General features: G+C 37.9%; 1 protein-coding gene across 2 annotated transcripts in view; it reads left to right on the top strand.

Moving 5' to 3' along the window:
• FBLN1 (fibulin 1) overlaps positions 1–21,033 on the top strand; it is an 82,433-nt gene that overhangs the window by 19,356 nt on the left and 42,044 nt on the right. For both annotated transcript variants that reach the window (XM_040564728.1, XM_040564738.1), the window contains exons 3-8: positions 3,475–3,610; positions 10,140–10,311; positions 12,699–12,758; positions 15,018–15,119; positions 16,398–16,535; positions 18,877–19,014. In XM_040564728.1, coding sequence (XP_040420662.1) covers positions 3,475–3,610; positions 10,140–10,311; positions 12,699–12,758; positions 15,018–15,119; positions 16,398–16,535; positions 18,877–19,014 — 746 coding nt within the window. The remainder of the gene's footprint in view (positions 1–3,474; positions 3,611–10,139; positions 10,312–12,698; positions 12,759–15,017; positions 15,120–16,397; positions 16,536–18,876; positions 19,015–21,033) is intronic.

The following is a 21,033-nucleotide window of genomic DNA, read 5'->3' as shown; positions in this document are numbered from 1 at the left end:
GCAAAGTTAAGTTTTAATGTTTTTATGGAAAGAAATAAAAGGAAAAATAGGTGATTAGGAAATCCTTGCTGTTTCAGGAGTGTACCCTCTAGGAAGGATAATTATAATAAAGGTAAAATGAAAGGAAATATAGGTGATTAGGAAATCTGTACTATTTTAGGAGTGATTTAGGAAAGATGAAAGGATTGTGGAGGTAAATGGACGTATAGCTTAAAATTTGTTAACTTTTAACAGAAAGTAAAAGTGAAAATATGAAAAACAATTTCTTAACTTGATTTATAATCAAATTATGTAGTAATGAAATAATTTGAATTTTAAAAGAGCATCTACAACAAAAAATAAGTATTTTTAAAGGTCTGAGCGATTTCTGTCTGTTAGTGACCCATGAATAAAATCCATCTTTCAAAGACCAGAAAATGAATTATTTTAGCTCAAATATCCTGAGTGAATGTCAGTTATGAGGCTACCTGCTCCTAGATATCCCATACTTACTATTTTTAATCCTAGTAATATTTCAGCCATATTGTAAATACATATTATAAGTATTTAGTTCAGTAAAGTTCTGTTACACTGTTTTAACTGAAAAACAGAATATGGCACATGAGGATGAAGTAGCCTTTGGCTTTTTTTATTTACTAGGAGTAGTTAAATAAGTACTTTCCTGTTTTTGCTTTAAATTTCTCTCTTTTTAGAGAAATTACTCAGGAAGAGTTAAAAGGTATTACAAGAAGAGACAAATCTTGATGTCCTATTAGCATTAGAGATGGCTCCTTTACTCTGCTATGAAGCAGAAAGTGAGTATGGATTATATTAGGGTCTAATCTAAGGGGACACATAATTTTGAACAGGTAGGGAGGGATAATCTTAATCTCAAATGTCTTGTAGTCTAAATTGCTTCTGGTGACATGCTATAGAGACATGCATGGGAGCCAGTGTGCAAAGGGAAAAGGGTGGTCAACTGGGCACACTAAAGTACAACTGTGAGATCAGTACTGTACAGATTCCTGTAGCATTTTTCTCTACCATTTTTAAAGGATTTCTTCCTCTATTATAGTCATTCAAGTGCTTACAGTCTCAAGCAATATTTGCTACCAATGCAATTTCACTATAGGATTTGGGCAACAAAGTGTGATTTTATCGTTGTTGTTCTGAGAATGAACAAATGGTATTTTAATCTAGAATTTCCATTCAATTGATGTTTAATTCCTTGTTACAGTTGGGGTGGGCCACATGATGAATACAGCTGTGGGAAACATTTTGAGAAACTTACTTGTTTTGGTTGGAATTGCCAATTTGTCTGGGATTTCAAAGAGATGACTTGTATTTGGGAAAAAAAAAAAAAAAAAGCCACACTGGAAATCAAACAGATCTACTGAAAAACTGCTTCTGTTTGTTTGTTTGTTTGTTTATCCATGGCTAATATCCCTATCCTCAACAGGACTTGGAGGGCTAAAGGAGCTGGAAAGTCTCAGCTCTCACACTCTTGGGCTTGAAGTTCAGGTTTCACAGGCTTCCAGAGTCCTGACAGGCAGACCACCCCAGAGCTGGGCAGGGAATGGAAACTCTGCTTCAGAGGGAATCTCAGCAACAAAAAACCTACATATTCTTCCAAAATTGAACTATATCAAATATTAAAAACTTCATATATTCTGCCAAGTAAAGTTACTGTCCTGGGCATAACTTCTAGCTATGACTTTAGAGTCTATTTTTGAATAAGTTGTTCATGAACTTAACCTAGTTTTTGTTCCTATGCATTGAAATCCTGTAGCTGTTTTTGTCCAAGTGAGAACTGCACAGTCAGACCATTACAAAATCCAGTAAATAGGAATCGTGAATCTTCAGGAATGTAGCTTGATATCCTTGCATCACCGGTATGCACAGGGAAGCAGAATCTGAGCCCTGTGTGTCCCCTGCTTTTAGTGGGCTGGACTGGATGGCTTGGCCACAGAGTGGCTCCCTTATAACCCCTGGGAGCTAAAAGCTCATCCTGTGGTCATCAAGAGCAGTGAAACTCCTTTAGGAGTGATTCACAGGAATCTAATTCTTGCAGATGACAACAGGAGAAGCATGCGGTTCAGTAGTGCAGCTAAACTCTTTTCCTTCTACCTCCAAAATTTCTGACAGTGTGAAAAAAGAATTTTTAAGAGTAAAAGGTATTGGCTTACTATGTATCTATACATAATCTTATGTATTTCTAGTAACCCTTGAAAAGATTTTTCTCATGAGTTGAAGTTAACAGGGTTGAGGGGAAAGAAAGATGGTGAATATTGTTAACAGTGAAGATAATGTATTCAACATTGTTGGTCTGTAAGATGTTGTAAGGTTTCCCAAGCCAGTGGGTATAAAAGTGCATTTATAGGGTCCATCTGAACATTTCTTGTAGAGCTTTAACATAGCTGGGCATGCCTTTTAAGTGCCTTGGTTGTACTAGAAATCTAATTTATCAGCTTGGATTACCTTTTGGATAGTTTCCTTTCTCCCTAGCAACTCATGGAACTTTATTCTCAGTGGCACAGCATTATCAGAAAACAGATGGATATGTTTATATACTTGTATGTGTAATCTGATTTGTTTCTCTTCTTTAACTTCTTTTCCTGTTCCCCAGTGTTTCTTACAGGAGGTAGTGGTGGAAGAGCTTTAAGCTGCAAGATCCACCCACAATGCTAGTCAACAGTTGCACATAAGAAAAGAGTGGAGAGAGGGGAGACATCTCCTTGAGTGGAAGTAATGACAGGAGTGGAAGGCTTTAAAGCCTCCTCACTCAGATTTTTTTTTCCATAGGAAGGAGTTAGAGATAGTGTTTTCAATTCATTCACTGAAACGGGGATAAAATGATTCTATGAGCAGTGGAACTAACAAAGCTTAGTTTCCTTCTCCATTGTCTTTCTTCACCACTTTCTTGCAGGACACTCTGTTTCTTACTGTGACTTTCCTTGATACTTTCAATTCTCCATGTATGTCCAGTTCTCCCACAGGGCTCTGAGCTGCCTTCAGTGTGTTGTACTTGTTTGAGCAAGGGGAAGCAGGCGCTGGGATAGAGTGGTCTCAGGATTGCAGGCTCTCACAATGTCCAGGGCCTGACTTCTCCTTTCTATAGTAGGAGCATTGATTGGGTTCCTACCATCCTCTGTTCAGCCACCAGTTGTGATAAAGCTTACAAGAATGCAGCGTCCTAGAGATAGTGCCCAGTGTCAAATGTGATTGAAGTTATCCATTTACTTCAAAATTTGTTGTGAGAGACTGCAAGGTGGACAGACAGTTTGTCTTAAACATACCACCTTAACAGTATTAAACATGTCACCCAGAGTTTCTGTCCACGTCTGAAGAATATCTTTACTTTTTAAGTAAAATGTATGTCTATAGGAACCTCTTTCTCAGAGGCTTGTAATAGCGCACATTGTCAAAACCTGCTGCATTATCTTTTCTTGACCTATTTATGACATTCTTAACCCATTGCTTCCACCCTCTTATCAGCATGACTCAGGTACAGTGCTGCCGCAGCAAGTTGGAGGAGCACTACTGTTCAGATGGGATCGAATTTGCCAATGTGCGTGAAGAGTGTGACTCACATACTGGTGAAAATTCCACCTGCGAAGCTGAATACTTTAAGGTGAGATCTCAGAGCTAAGTCTATTCATCTGCTAAGAAATGGCTGTCCAGATTCGTATTAAGGGTTGACCTTGAAGGTCACCTTACTCAGTCCTGATGCACATAAACAGTTCTTCCCCACCTACGCATCTTGTCCCTGCTGACTGTCCGCTTTGTGCTTCTTTAAGAGAACAGTCCTGCTTTGAGTGAAGCAGTCTGTTTCATTACATTTTAAAAAAGACAGATGGTAAATGCAAAAGGGTGGAAAGTCTCAAATGGGTAATTGGCTAGGAAACTACTTTTGCATGAAGAGAATACATCAACACAATGTAGGAAGGGATGGGTGAGAAACTCAGTCTTGATTCAGTCCTCAGCTTTCATTAGAGCTTCATGGCCTAAGGTCAAACTTGGTGGTTTTCAGTATTGGTGGTCCAAAGGGGTAGGATTGAAGTTAATCCTTGCAGTGTACTTATAATTCCAATTAGTGTGCATGTCCTTAGTTGACATGACTTTGATTTACAATTTGATACATTTATAAGCTTGTGATAACAGGGTTTGATATTAGAATAAATATGCCTATCAGTGGCATCTTTAGTTAGTCTGTTCCCTGCCCTCCATCTTTATTCTTGTCTTTCTCTCCTTTCTTGAAAGTGAGCATAGTCTTACTACCCTGCAGAGTGTTTTTGGAAGAAAGTTCCACTAGTAAGATCATGACTTTGAACATGACCCCCAGTCATGGACAGTTCTGGTCCTATTACAGATCTCTTTCAGTGGTGATGAAGATACAAGAGAATTAAAAAAATAGTATTATATAGAGGATGGCAGACAATGTCCAACTCACGAGTTGAATTGCTCTCTAAAATGCCAGATTGATCATATTTCTGGCAGTAAGACCCCACTGATGCCCATGTACCTATTAGAATGAGTCATGGACTTATTAGAATGAGTCCAGAGGAAGGCCACAAGGATGGTCAAAGGCACCTCTCCTATGATGACAGGATGAGGCAGTTGGGATTGTTCAGCCTGGAGAAGAGAAGGCTCCAGGGAGACCTTATAGTTGCCTTCCAGTACCTAAAGGGGGCCTACAGGAAAGCTGGGGAGGGTCTCTTGTCACAGAGTGTAGTGCCAGGACAAGGCTTTAAACTAAAAGAGGGTAGATTTCGATTAGGTATAAGGAAGAAATTCTTTACTGTGAAGGTGGTGAGTCTGGGTTGCCCAGAGAAGCTGTGGATGCCCCATCTGTGGAAGTGTTGAAGGCCAGGTTGGATGGGGCTTTGAGCAACCTGGTCTAGTGGAAGGTGTCCCTGCCCATGGCAGGGTGGTAGGAATTAAATGGTCTTTAAGGTCCCTCCCAACCCAAACCATTCTGTGATTCCATGCTGGGGACGTGAAGTAATTCACATTCTCACTGTGACTAGAAGAAAGGTGACACATCTGTTGAGCTAGATGTTGGGTTGTCACAAACTTGTTTGCATGTGTAGCATGATTTCTTCTCTATGGTAGAGCACGGGATGATGGAACCACTGATGGGATATCTCTCACTTCTTGACCATGTGTAGGATACATCCTGCCTCCTGGCATGGAGGTTCTTGTACCCTTAGAAAGCCTGTTGCCCCTACTTGGATATGGTAAGAAAAAAATTATTTAGCACTCTGTGTCAGTACGCTGAGGGGCTAGGAACAGATGAACACAGATTGTGATGGCAAGTACTCTGGTGATTCAAGTGCTTGCTACTAGAGACGTGTTTATAATTGCAGCACTGTTTTAAATACATGCCAAGGCACAACTCTAAAACAGAATGCAACTGTTCAAGGAAACACACTTTCCCATCAATGGATTGGTGTTTCCATATGTGGGCTTGTCAGTATAAGGGAGAAGTTAGTGATGTTTTTTGAAATGGCCAGGCTTCTTTAAAGATGGCAGGTTTTCATGATGACAGCTGTATTATTAAATAAAATGGACTGGGGCTTGATCTCTAGCCCTGAGAATAAATGACTCAGCATAGCTCGTGTCACGTAACTGGCATCTTTCCCCTGCAAAACACATGCATGAGGGCTGTTGGGAACACTCTCTGGCCTGTGCTAACCCCCAAATATACTTCAGTGTTGTCTGAGAGGATGTTAATGGCCATTACAGCTTGCTGTTATTTAAACAGTGGAGATGACTGCGGGACAATGCTAGAGCCCATATTCTGTCCCTGTTTAATTTACTAGTATAAACATTGTCAGTGCTATTTAACCTTTATGAGCCACATTCTGCCCCACTGCTCTCTAATAGGAATATTCAACACTTAGATACACATGGGTAGCTGTACTAGTACTATTGTAAATGATCTCCTTGATCCATGATGGACATAGATGATTTACGATCTAGTATCAGTGAACAATTCATTGTTTCTTTTGCTGGTAACATTTTGAATGTGATGACCTGGAGGCATACAATATAGTTGGTGATTGTGCCCTGCTGTGGTAAACTAACTTCGTATCAAGCCCACCTCACATGGGCTTGGATCTCACTTTGCTTAGGTTGGTCTATTTCAGTTTAGCTTAAATAGCACAGGAAATCTTTTGGATCTTCTTTGTCTCCTTCAAGGAAGCAGAAAGAGGGGTTTAGTATCTCATTTATGAGGATTAATGGAGTAAGTGAGACAGCTAATTTTCTTTTGAATCCAAAAAATGCAATTGGAAAGAAGATAAAAAGTCCATGTTATGAAAACAGTTGCCTCAGCTTTTACACTTTTAGGCTGCAGGCATAGGTAATGATGGACATAATTCTACTCCTTCAGTTTCTGGGAATTTTAGCTTTTTTTGCCTTGAAAAAAATGAATGCAAAATTATTCATTAATCTTTAAAATCTTCCTCAAAAGACAACAAATTCAGGATTTGTTGCTGATACAAGAGATTTAGACATGGTGTTACAAAAGCTTCTACCTGTGCAGCTCTGCAAAAGGGGAGAAATTTGTACAAATCTGACCTTCTTTAAGGTGCTTGGATATCTTCCCAAAATTTGTCCTAGATGTTTTCTTTTTCCAAAGATTAAGATATGGCCTTCTCTCTCAAATTTTGTCAAGAATATTTTGTTTGTATATATTAGTTGATCATAAAAGTTTTATTACTTAGGCCTGCTGAGCATTGTTTTAATTTTTGTTTAGCTCTTCAAAAGTTACGCAAAATTCCTCTGAGTTGCTTGTATTTTTCTCAGTCCATTTTTCATAGCATTTACTGATTAGTCTGGATTTCAGCAAGTGAGAGACCTCTTGTGGACAGACATACAAAACCAATGTTAGTACATGGTTTACTTTTCAAGCTTTGGTAACTTAAATGGTGACATAAATAATAAAGAATTATTATTAAATGTAACTAATTAACAGAGCTTATAAACAACAGCAATTTCAAATGCTTCCTAATCATATGAAACATAAATTTCCAGACTTCTTGCATGTAACTAACTATTGCTGGACTGAAATGTGTGCATGTGTGTGTATATATAAACTTCATTTTCATTTTGTTAGACACCAGTGATTTTTCACTCAAGGCAGTCAACTTCAGCTATCGGGACAGTATAGTAAATGCTTATTTTTGAAGTAACTGTATGACATTGAAGTATGTGCTTGTGCTCCCATCTTTATTCCTTTCTGTGAGAAGGCAAGGAATAGGAGCAGTGAAAAGATCTCTGGATTGGATGAGGGCCACAGAGCGTTCTGTCACAGAATCACAGAAAGATTAAGGTTGGAAGGGACCTCTTGAAGTCATCTGGTCCAATGCTAGAGTGAAGATCAAGCCATGGCTTTGATGCTGCATAGACCTTTGCTAATAACAGGGGAGAAGCAAAGGAAAAATCTTGCAGATTATTATCAGGACTGCTTAAGAAACAAAGACTTGGAGGCAGTGAAAGTGTGTAATAACCACTTGGTACCTAAGTAGTACCATCCATGAAGGCAGCAGTGGTTTTAGCAAATGGGCGAATGGTCATCATAATATGCTTCGAGGCAGCTGGCAGCCTCTGGAAAATGGCTGCAAACACATTGAGAACTGAACTAATATAGAGTTTAGACTGCATTCCAAACTGAAGGGTAAGAGTCCTTCAGAATAGGCTAATAATCCTGGAAAGAATTAGTGTGAAAAAGAATATACTGAGATTAATCTTACCAGGGTAGTGATGGTTATAATGACATAGTGCCTTGTGTCTCAATGCCAGAGTGCTCTGCGAACATCAGTTAAACCAGACATATCACTGTTATATTATTACCATTCCACAGTGGAAGAACTGAGAGAAAAGGAGAATAAGCAACTTTCCAAGTTCACAAATAAGATGCAGAGCAGTATGCAGGTATATAGAGTCCTGAGTGTGCTCTGAGTATAAGGCCATCCACCAGCTTCTCCATCTTATTTCTATAGTTGAACAGGAAATCTTAGGCTTTAGGACTGCCAGTACAGAATCTTTTAGGGTCAATTACCATAAAAAACAGTTACGCTAAACATCAGTTAAGAAAACGTTTGACGCTTTTCATCTCTGAATCATTTTTCCAGTGATATATCAACATAAGTTATCATCATTATCAAAGTGTTAAATCAAGATGGATCATGCACAATTAAAATAAATACAGGCTTGAACAAATGGTTCAATGCATACAGTTATGTTAAATGGGGATACAGTTTCTCATGGACATTGCAAAATTTAGCAGGCTCAATACTGAAGATTTACATTAGCTGGAGACAGATTTTTCTTTAAGTTCTGACTCAGCCTGGAGGTGATAAAGAACATAAGGTTATTCAGCACTTCAAGAACAGCAGAATTAATGATCACTCTCTACAAAAACATCGAGGGAAACTCTAACTCCCAATTTGAGCATCATGTGACAAGACAAAGTAGATGTGAGTCAGTTAATATGCCTAACAGCAGAAGCCAGTGTGGATATCCAAAAGCATATACTATGACAGTTTGGCAAGGCATCAATCAGCTGTACTCAGTAACTAAACATTTGGTTATCAAAAATACACAAGCTTAAGTCAACCAATGAATCTTCAGCTCAGTTTTGATTTCTGTCTGGAATTTATGTTTGTGAGAATTGGAAATCCACCAAAATTATAGACAGATGTTAAAAACTTCGAGAAGGGTGCCTCAGGAAGATGTTAGACAAAATAAATCCTCAGAAATGTGGCAATTCCTGAAAGAGATCATCAAGTCTTTATTTTTAAATCCAGAAAAGATGGAAATATCCCAGACATGTTAGTGATAAAACCAGAGCATCTGCCACTGTACAGATGTAGTTGGAGAACAAAATAATAAAAAGGTAGTGAGGAACTGTCCAGTCAAACAGTAGCTAATAAGGGAAAATGCGCATCTTAGCATTATGGCGGGCATGAAAGGAAGACCCCAGTACTGGCCAGGAGGGAAGAGTGTCTGCCATACAGCATTCTGCAGCAGGGGAGGGATTTGGCTGAGTATATAAAAGAAGTAAATACAAAATAATACAAAATAGCATGCTTGTCTACAGCATGGACTTCATTCAGAATGCTTCAAAGAAAAAAAGAATGAAGAAATGAGGAAAAAATGCTTTATTATTTTACTTTCATGCTGCTTTAGGCTTTAAAAGAATCTTTTACTGCCATATAGCAAGAGAAACATATGTATAATGCCCTATATGGGAAAACTTGAGAATATAGGTAGTTTCAAAGTAGTGAAAGAAATGTAATGGTTACCTCCTTTTCAGTAAGTGAGGTGCTTAAAGTGCCAAATTACAGAAATTTAATTCAATGTTTAGTTGTTTTTTATTCCGTCTGCTCTGCTTAATTAAAAATTAAAGGAAACCTCTACAGGATTAATTTATGTGTTCACTTCTGTGGTGTATCCCTGGGCTGCAGTTCAGCATGTCTAGAGGGTGTGGGTCGTATTTTATTGCTGGAAGCCATGTCAGGACTGTGGTGCTTTTAAATAATGCTTAACCATGTGGTCTGTTCTCCAGAGCAGAAAAGCTTCTCTTTATGACCTGTTAACACTAGCTTTGGATTAATTATATTTGCTTGCTTGTTTGTTAGTTTTGAGAAGGGTATTTTTTTGGGGGGGAAGTTGGGTAGGCAGTTTAATTGTAAACTGAATCATGCACTTTATTGATTATGCCTCAGTTTAATGATCTGGACACAAAAGGGATGCAGAGGTGTTAAAGAGTTCCTGCTGTTCACTGCTGTTCAAAACTGGGGTGTGAAGGCTTGGAGCCTTGTCATTCCATATACATAGCTCCTTCCTACATTCTGGTCCTCCACATCATCATATTGGTATATTTGTGCACACACATTCAACATACACAATAGTTAGGAGAACTAGATTTGGGTATCAGGTGTGGCTCTGTGTAGGCCAGATCTATAGCCCACTGAACTCAACTATAGATTAAAATAACTGAGCCTAAGTATACCAGAAGCTCTGAAAGAGTTTGCAGGAAAAATTTCCAGCAGTTTGCCAAGGTGAGATAACACTATTGAAACTACTGAGAAAACTTGCACTGATTTGTCTGGGACTAAAATGTGACTTTTATTTTTATTTTTTTTTAACAGAAATGTTGTTACTGTTGTTTGCTGGGAAAGACTGCCCAAGTTCAAGGACAGAGTTGTGAACCCAACCTGAAGATAGGATACCAATGTGGAATTGTCTTCAGAGCTTGTTGTGTGAAGGGGCAAGAAGGCACTGATGTGTCCATCAGTGATGATGCTCCTAAAAAGGAACCGGGTATTTTACCTTGCAAACTATAAAAGATTGAGACAGGAAATGATATGGGGTACAAGGAGCGCTTGTACTTTAAACAAATCCTGTTGCAATTCCTCTAACTTGAGACCTCCTTTGAGTAATTTAATGTACATGTATATTGACCCTCTTTTTTTTTCTTTTCTTTTTTTTTTTTTGCTAGTGATGGCTGAAATGTATATCACAAGAGATTAAAAGAGCTAAATAGTGGTCACTCAGTTCCTTGTATCAGAACTTAACTGTAAGACAGTTATTTCAGCCACTAATGTTCCTTATCTTAGAAACTGAGTATAAGGTATTAATTTTTAATTTTATTTTTATTGGTTCTTTTAATTGGATTTGAAAGCCAGATGGCATTTGCTAGCTATGCAGAATTCAAATGTTGCCTTTTGTGTGAGACAAATGCCTACAGATTTGAAATGCTTAGTCTATCTAGGAGAACTGAACATTTCTGGGCAACATTGTGTCTCTGCATTTACTTCGATGTTGTCAGATGAGAGGGAGATCTGGACAGCAGCAGCTCATGACACACTTCTCCATACCTAGTCCACAGAGCTGAAGAGAGTGAGTGTGGACGTACTGACACTTACAGACCTGTTTTTTCTTTTTTCATCTTTCATTTAACAGACTGAACTGAAACTGCAGAAAAGTCATGCTGTAGAATGTTGCCTCCCTCCTTCATGGGCTGTTGAGCACTGAAAACATGCACTCTGGCTTGAAGATGACCAGTGGCAGATTTTAAAAACATCACCCTAATCAACCACTTAAACCCCACCACAAAAACTTGAGCTTGTGTGATTGAGCCAGTGTGTTAGCGGATTTGTTTCAGGTCTCTGAAAACTGGCGTATGTCACTGTACACCCTTATCAAGTAACCTTTAGAAATGGCTTGCCGATTTCTTTGTGTACTGCTGTCACAGCAGCGGAATTGCCCTTGTCCATTCGCTCTGACTGAAATGACTACAGCAGTAGATACTTTGCACCTAGACTACTGTGTTAATACCAAGAATTTGCAGACTTAAAAATATCTGTGTGACGTGAGAAGTATGTCAATCCAGAATTACAAGCACAATGTACAGTATTTCTCCACTTACCTCTATGGGCAAGTGGCATTCACAATGACCATTAATGCAAGATGTCAGCAAGCAGGTCAGGACAAAGTTCTCACCATTGAACTAAGAAAAAACCATGTGGTTGGACATATGTCAGATAGCCTTATTAACAACAAAGATTACCTGTAGGAAGGTAGAGCAAAGAATACTTGAACAGCACCTTCCCTAGTCATGAAGAGGAGGTCAGTCTCCGTTTTGTATGGCAGCTTCTTAGACTAGTACCTTGTGTTTGTATTGCGCAGTAGCAAGACACACAAGGTGTTCTGCTGCAGAGAGTAAGGCAGACTCCATGTATGATGCTTTCTTGGTCACATAAAGAGGAGTCTTGGGTAACTGCATCCCCAGAGTCCTCTACAAAGTCAGACAAGACTTGAGCAAACTGTTTTCAACAGCTTCTGCATGACCAAAATGTATCCTTATGGCTTGAGAGGTCTGTGTCCAACCCAACCTTGTGCCACTGCTCACAGATTTGCTTCCAGATCCATGACCAAGTATTTGCTTTTAAGTGACCATTGGTTGAAAGGCATACGGATGAGTACTGCAATGGCGCTAAGATTCCTGCTCAATAACCAGAGTATTTTGAGATTGTGTTTTTATACATCTCACTACCAGCCTACCGTTTCTGAAGTGTTCAGAGTGGTGAAGACTGGAAAAGTCCATTAGCTAGTTCTCTGGCTAAGGAGTAGATTCAGTCAGTAGATGTATTCAGCTCTTTTATGCCCTCCATATAGAGATAAAGGACTCTCATAACACATGTATGCAGCAGAAGTACTGCTGATCATGAAGCATATTTGAAAGAATGCTATAATTAGGTGCCCAAAAGTTGGGTGTGGAGTTTTTTGGAATGAAGTCTAAATAAATAACTGAGGTTAATCTGATTTTCATTAAAACTGTGAGTACCCCAAGCTACTATAAAGTCAGTGGAAACCAAGCATGTCTCAACAACATGTATTATGAAAATCAGGTTAAGCTCTGGTTAAAAGCCTAATGGTAAGAACCTGCATTTGAAAATCTCAGCCCATATGTAATCTATGATCGCAGCATGAATTTCATATTGAATCAGTGAGATGGAAAATGCCTCATGGGCACGTGCATTTGAATGTCAAATTTAAGCATGAAATAGCTGCAAAATATGTAAATAATGCTCTTTAATTTTGTCCTGTTGTATCCAAAACTGGTCTGAATCGCATCCCAAGCAGGCAGCCTTTTACTGTGAGAAGAAAAGTGTTTCTCCTCTAATGTCTCTCTCTACTCTGTTTAGTTGAAATTTCAAAGGAGGAACTAGACCAAGAAGATCCTTATCTGCATGATGGCTGCAGAGGTAAGTCAGGTGACTAGTCCTGTTAGCCAACTCTTTTGTGATTGTCTCCAATAAAAGTTAACTAGGCTTAGATCTAGCGATTAGCCCAAACCTTTTGCCTAGGCTAGTTAAGGGTAAAAAGAACAGAATGAAGATGAAATAGTAGGCCATTATGTGATGTCTCAGTTGTTCTTAAAGGAAGGCATTGTCTGCCATGGTGGTATTAAACTTACCCAGCTGAAGCTTAGACTATACATTTAACTTTTATTTAACTTCTAGTTGATAACACCTCAGATGTGTTACTCGCTGAACCCATGGAGTACTCTGGATTCTTCAGAATCAATGGAGTCTCTGTTAAATATGTGTATTCCTTTATTCTCCTCTTTGGATGATCAGAGTGATTGGATATGAAATGGAACTTGTTTCCTTTTGAGATGCATCACCTGAAAAAAAAAAAAAGGAAAGGAAGAAAAGCAGCTAGTGTCCTCATTAGTCAGACTGTTCTGCCTCCTGGGAAGAATGTGTTGTTGGGATATTATTCTGCTAAGTGTTCTGATTTACTGCTTGTCATGTGTGATTTACATGTCTATAAACTTACAATAGCAGTGATTTATTATTTTCTACAAGCATTTCAGAACTAAGTAATGTATTTAGGCTAAAATCAATTTAATGGACTTCTATTCCAGTTGCGAGATGATTTACTGTGATGCATGTTGTATTGCTGTTACACTCTAGAGAGGTTTAAAACATGTACTAAGGTCATTAGCCAAACAGTGGCTCTAACCAAAAGCCAACATGGGCTCTAACAAAGCCAAAACTGTCTCTAGCCGCTGTCTCCAGCTGCTAATTACAAGAGATCACAATAAAAAAAACACCATGTTACATATTTTCCTAGCATTATTTCTTTATGTAATCAGTTGTTGCATTTGTCATTTAATCATATGTCTTCAGGAGATGGATTGGTGTGACTAATTACAAACTAGAGTTTCTGTCTGCAATATATTTTCTGATAAACTTGGCAAGTTAAAATTACTTGTGATTTTCCAATCTTTACCAGGGGAAGCTTAAATTTCCTGTGCAGTGGAACTTGCAACACTTTGCTCTAGAGCACCTTCATGGTATATGAGGAAATAAATTCTGTTCTTCCAGCACTTCCATGATAGGTTTTACTTTGGCTGACAGGAGTTCACATTATTAGCGGAGGTTCAGAAAGCAGTAACTGTCCATCTCAACCTCAAAGTTATTGTTCCTTGTAATGTCATTGCCTTTGCCAGTACTGTGTCTGAAGACCAAAATTTCTGTTTTGTATTAATGGCCCTGTTCTCACTAGAAACTGTGATAATTTAAAAAACGTTTTTCTTTAATTCACTTGAAAGTTTTAGTTATAATAGCTGCATTTGCCCACATTGATAGTGCTTATCTCAAGCCTTTTGTTTAATGCCTATCCAGACGTTCTCCTGAAAAACAGAAAAAGATAGAATCTGTTTGTACTAAGAATATCAATATTCTTAAAACAAACAGTTGTAAGTATCTAACCTTTTCTCTGTTGTAAGAATATTAAAAACTTCTAATATGGATTTATTTCTGAACGAGATCAGAAAAAATGTTTTCTTCATGATGAGCCAAATTTTGTGTAAATTTCTTAGTGTCCTCTCTTTCTGTCGCCAGAACAATCCCAGCTCTCTTCCATGTCCTTTGTGATTCCTGTACACACTTCACTAGATCTTTAGTATCCCCGTAGTATGTTTTAAGTCTTTTATGTTCTCTAAACCTGTTGTCACATACAATACTCTCTTTTCCCTTTCATGTTTCCTGCCTGCTGAATAGGAAAGAGGATGTGTCGTAGCTAATTCAGGAGTATGGTTCTAATATTTAAAGGCTGAAAATAAAGCCAAATGCAGCTAATAGTGAAAATGTTTCATTAACTTGTGGTAATGCCTCTTCTATTCCCTATTGTATAGTAGTAATCATACAAAGTTATAACTTATCAGGCAAAATCTGACGAGGTTTCTGAGCTCCTAGCATTTTCCCTTCACATTGTAACAATGATGGGTTTATGAGCAACTGTTTAATTTACTTCCTCCTTGTATTCATTTTTAGTGCTGAAAAAAAAATCAATAATTGCAAATGCTTCTAGTGCCCTTTCCTTCTTCTAATATGTGTGTATTTAGTTATTTGGTTTTCTAAATAAATCAGCAAGCATCCTGTAAATTTTTGATTTGTTTCAGTCCCTGTGAAGAGCCTCCTAATTTTATAAGACTTCTTAAAATATCCAATTAGGTGGTGGTCCCTGCTCTCAGCAGTGCAGAGACACAGGATCCAGTTATGTCTGCTCCTGCTTTGTTGGGTATCAACTTCAACCAGATGGTGTCAACTGTGAAGGTAAAAGAACTAAAATCATTACCTCGATAATCAACACCCTTATTTCAAAAGAGCAAGAATAGGTTAAAAAAAAAAAAAGAAAAAAAGATTCAGTCAGAAGAGATCAGAATATGTTTATATCAGCAATGAAAGGAGGTGAAATCTTAAAAAGAAGACACAGTAGATCTTTAGCTTTTCCTTGTGAGCAAAGCCAATATAAAATACCTGTGTTCTATTTTAGTAGTAGATGATAACTGAGTAGTAGATAATAATTGATAAGACAGATGAAATAGAGTAAGATTCTTCAGCTTGTTTAGGACACAACTGACAGAAAGGTTGAAAGTTGTGTGTATCATTAGTGGCCTGGGAATAGTCAAGAGGGAAGAATTGTTCATTTTCTCCCAGTACAAAAACTAAATGGGCATCAGATGAAATGGGCTGGGATAGAGCTCATCACGCTTGACTTCAGACGTATATAACGTGGACATCTGCTTCTGAGCTAGTCAGCCAAGGCACCTTTTTTTTTTTTTTTTTTCTTGGTTAAGAAAAACAAGCACTTCCAGGGCACAGTTCACCTCACATATTTTGAGTAGCTATTCTAGGATGAAAAGTGTTACTCATCAGAAGTGCCTTTTTCTCTCATTGACTGAAAAGGGGGTCTAGGTGAGTAGCTGTGATACAAACTTCAGAATATAAAACAGACACTGATGATTGGTCAGATTAACACTAGCCTAATGTGAAATATAAAAAGAAAAAACTTACATATGACACGTGTGGATGCCAAATACTCTTATGGATTCAAGACAAAGATGAAAAATTCACAAACGTCTATTAGTAGCTAGAAAGTAGAAAGTTGCAGCCTGTGGCCTGAGGAGTCCTTAAGCCATATGTGGGTGGGATCCAGAGCAAGAGAAACGTTTCTGAAAGTTTGCTGCATTCAATAAGTCACTATAGTTATAATCATCTGCTACTAGACCCAGTCAGGTGATCGTTGGTCCTTTGCTTGCACTTGGTACAACTTCCTTCTGTTCTTAAGTACGGTGAATCAGCAGTTGTTAGTCCTTTTAGTCAAAACATCTAACACTCTAAGAACAGAGAGGAGTAGTCACATTTTGGGAGTGTGAGGACAAACCTACACCATTCTTTGTAACCTGATGCCCAAAATAATCAGTGGTTGGAGGTGTGCCCACAGATAGCCTTTGATCTCAGCTCTCGCCAGTAGTTTTGTGGTTTTTATTTACTCTTTTTTGTTCTTTCTTTCTCCAACCCCTATCCCCTCCCTCCCTTTACATATTCCAGATATTAATGAGTGTATCACTGGTACACACAGCTGTGGGATTGGACAAACCTGTGTCAATACATTAGGATCCTTTCGCTGTCAGCGGGACACGAGCTGTGGAACTGGTTATGAACTAACTGATGACAGTCGTTGTAAAGGTATGTCCTGGGCAGAGAAACTGAAATCTTCCAGATTTACATTTTTAAAAAGAAAAACAAAACAGCAAACAAAAAACCAAAACCCAGCAACAACAACAACAACAAAAACACACTACCAAAACAAACAAACATTAAACCATCATCATGTCTTGCTCTGTTTATGTTTTGGGAAATATGTGTGTAAGCCGTAGTCACACAGGGACACACAGACAGCTCTAGTTCTTCTGGGACAGTAGTTTTCCACCTGTCACCTTGCAAATACCAAATACAGGCTGCCTGTGGACTATGGTAAGACTTCCAGAAGAGAGAGCTGTGTTTTTTATACATTGTCAAGTTGTGCTATGTGACAAGAGCTGACCTGCAGACTGAAGCAGATGATTTTGAAGAACCCACACTCACACTGTATGCATTTTTTAGGTGTTTACTTCTGGCTAGTTCTAGTCTTGTCTTGTGAACTGGTCGCTCTTAATGAGTGGAGTGCCAAAGTCCTGCTCCTGGCACATAACTGATGGTTTATTTTCATCTCAAAGAATCAAGTTTACACATCTCTAAATGCAAAGTGGTAAGTGAAATGACCAGGTAGTTCAATTTGAAAATGCTAAGATAGATGCATCTTGAAAAAAAAAAAAAAAGAAAGAAAAAGTAAGCCTTTGTCTTCAGGAGGATTAAATTCATTACAGTGGGATTCACTTCTTAATCACAACATTCTTGAGGATGTAAAAGTAAAAAAAGGTTAAAACCAGTGCTGCCGACTACCTGTGTTTGAACACAAGGGTAATAGTCTTTTTTTTTTTTTAAAACTAAAGAAATTAATGATTTCATGTTGCATCTAGCTCAGAGTATGCTGTTACATGTATCCATAGCTGCACCTGACATGCTACCTTTGCAAAGATAAATTGGCAGCAAACACCATATGATGTAGAATTGGTTTCCACTACGAAAAGGTCTGTTCCCCCAGAGCCTAGAATTGTTTAAAAACAGGCTGTAATTTCATTCCATTGAGTAAGTGAACTCAGACAAAATTCTGTGTAGGGTTTTATTTCACAGAGTAATCAGTGATGAACAATAGATTGGAGGAAAAAAAACAATGAAAAAGAAAAAGCTGATAAACAAACTACAGCACAAAACCCCTAGAATATACGGATGATGTTTTTTGAAAGTATTGTGGTCCAACTTTGCTCCCTTTGAAGTAAAATTCATGCTGATTTGAATGACATCAATTTTAGGCCCACAAATAGTTTACCAGCAAGTATTAACAATATTTCTCTGGTGGAAAAATGGGAATACAGTCATTAAATTACGCATGCCATTAGCTTTAGAAATTTCTTATCTGGATAAGATATGGTAGTGAAGTTAATTATTAACATTATGTTAATAGTGATGAAAATAGAAAATGAATAATCTTCATGTATGATTTTTAAATGCCTTGCAAATGACATGGAAAATACTTGTCTGGTTACTGAGTTGTGCAGCATATAAAACCCTGCTGATTTAAAACAATTAATTGTAACAATGTAAAACCCATACTAAACTTAAAGTAGGCCCCACAATCATTTTCAGAATCTCACAACCGTTAGGGATAAGCAGTTGTCTCTACTGTTGTGTCCATAGCATAGATGGGAAAGCCAAGGTATGCTATAGCTAGGAAGTTTCTGCATTTTAATAGTTTTAGGAGATTTCTTCCCATTGTGAGGTGGTGAACATAAAATTTTAGTCACTTTTATGTGGACTAGGTTACGTTCATGGATGAAACCTTGTTAGCCCTTGTCTGCTTTGTCTGAATCATAATTTATTCACAAATATTTATTTCCTGTAATGCAGTAGAATGGAATATTAAAGTGCACATAAATAATATTTGTATGCATTTTTAAAGCAGAATAATGCAAAGAGACCTTTATATAGATGAGAGTCAAGGTTAATTAATTCACTTTTGAAAGAAATGAACAATGTCTACTTTGGATCTAAGGTTAAAATTAAAAATGCAGTTGGACACGTAATTAAGTCCTACTGACTTCAAAGTTAAGCCCATGTATAAGCACAGTGCTGAATCAAGACTGAACACTGCTGAACATGGTGCTTCAGATGCTTTGTAGTCATTTTGAACCATTTAGTTATGAGAACTAAATATGTAATAGCATAATAAACACATACGTGCCTATATATGTTTTTACTGAGATTCTGTTTGAAGCAACAGTTCAGGTTGATCCCGGTTCACTGCACTGAATTGCATGAAAATATGCTGAGGATTAATCTGTCTGACATTTTAAACTGTCTTATGTTTTAAATGTGATGAAAAAGTTTGTCAAACTCCTGCTAACAATTTTTTTTTGTGATGTACCAGATATTGACGAATGTGAGACTGGTACTCATAACTGCCCCCCCGATTTTATCTGTCAGAATACTCCAGGATCTTTCCGTTGCCGACCCAAGCTACAGTGCATGAATGGGTTTATACAAGATGCGCTAGGCAACTGTATTGGTAAGACATACTCTTATCTCAGTGAATACTTTAGTGATGCTTAGGAGTTAAGTTGTACTTCACTGGGTGAGTTCTGAGCTTCTCAAGTCATTCTTCATGTATGTATGTATTGCTCTGCTATGTCTTTTTTCTGCTTCTTTAAAGACAGGGTTGGTCCCACAGGTAAGATTTACAGATGAAAGACCTCTAAATAAGACTTAAATACTAGATATCTATTTTTAATGACGTTTGGGTACTTATGGCACTTGGCTGCATTTGAACATTTTCCTTAAGTCTTCAGAGATTTTATCTGAAACAAAATCTGGGAAAAGTGGTATGTTTTAACCTCCCTCTATTCAAAAAGTTTTAGCTAAAGCTTAGTATAAAAAACTGTAAATTATGGTTTCCTCTGTAACATACTTTGTCGATATTAGTATGCAGAGGGTCTACAGATATCTTTCTAGACCTGTCCACCTTTAGCTAGACCTATCCACCTTTAGCTGTGGTTTATGAAGAATATTACTATGTATGAGAATGAGGGACTAATTATCATACACTGTGGAGAGGAGTTTTATTTTAAAGACTGCTTAGAATCTGTTGTGCTAATGCCTTGTTTCCAAGACCTGTCAAGTTACTTTGAGGCTCCTACAAAACAGAGTTAAAACCTTTCAGTAAATATGTTAGAATCACTGGTTTCCAGCATACTCTAAATGGAATTGTCTAATGTGACCTACAAATCTATCAGTTATTCCCCTGAGTAGTGTTTTCAAGTCTCAACTTAACTTTAAATTCCCCCCAGCGGCATGGTGTGTTTTGAACTTGTGCAACTGGCTGAGCAGCCGCAGCTGCCAATTCTAGCTCATTGTCAGCCCCACATTCTCCTGACCATATTGTACGCTGTAGTGCTGAAATCTGATACTGGAAACACTGAGGCTGAAAATAAAATTGCAAAAATTTTGCAAACAAGATGAAGGGAGCTGGTTGTTGTGTACAACAAACCCTTTGAAGACACTTATATGCCATAGCCAACACTAGGTCCACAGCTGTAGAAGTTACCATGTCTGCACTGACATTAGTAAATCCACAGCAATTTGCAGTGGTAATGGTTATGTCCCCTATATGAACTTGCTCAAAATAATTGGCAAAACAATTTCACAAGCTGGTTTTACAAACTGTGAATCAAATGCTGCCTTATATGGTATCGAGGGGGAAAGAGTATGAAAGCTTTACTGTCTTTCCAACAAAGCAATTCTTTGCTTTTTATTGTAGCAACTGGAAAGCAGTAGCTCTTTGACAGTTAGCAGTACTACTGTGAAAAATAATGATCATGTACGAGTGAGATAAGGAGGAAAACTTGAGGCAGAGAAGTAGGCACATGAAACTGGATATTGCTGAAGGTTTTAGGATGCATGTCCATACATTCACAAGCAGTGACTGTTCCTACAGACTGTCAGGTCTTAGATATATTAACATTTCCAGTTGTTGAAGGCAGTTTTGGAATCACCTATAGTCACTTATTCCTAACTCTGAAACTCCTTTTCTCCGAGCTAATAGCACATTGCTAACCTTGGGTAACAGCGAGTTTCTTACCTTCTTGGTTACATAAACTGTACCAGATCACACTCTGATATAGCTTAGTCTCTTCTCATTACGTATTCTGGGGTTTTGCTTTTCATTTTTTATTCTTGTGTGTGTGTGGTGTTTGTTTTTTTTTTTTTTTTTTTTTTTTAAACCAGGCAAAATCTGTGTCACAAAATGATACGATGTCCAGTTTGTAAAAAACAAAAAACCCATACATTTCATGGATGGTAGAGGGATGCATAGTGAATACACACACACACAAAAAGAGCTGTTCAAGTTCTTAAATGTTTACATGGACAACCTATTATGAGATGAGGTAAGGTATTCATGGTGAATACCTGTGAGAAGCATTTTTTCTCTGTAAAAATGCAGACTACTGCTACCTATATGACTTACTACATCTCACTTGCTGTAATCCTCACGCATAGACTGCAACATAACTGGTTGAGCTGGTAAACT

The sequence above is a fragment of the Cygnus olor genome, chromosome 1 (genome assembly GCF_009769625.2).
Source record: "Cygnus olor isolate bCygOlo1 chromosome 1, bCygOlo1.pri.v2, whole genome shotgun sequence".
Taxonomy (NCBI): domain Eukaryota; kingdom Metazoa; phylum Chordata; class Aves; order Anseriformes; family Anatidae; genus Cygnus; species Cygnus olor.
This window is presented reverse-complemented; position numbering and strand designations above follow the sequence as displayed.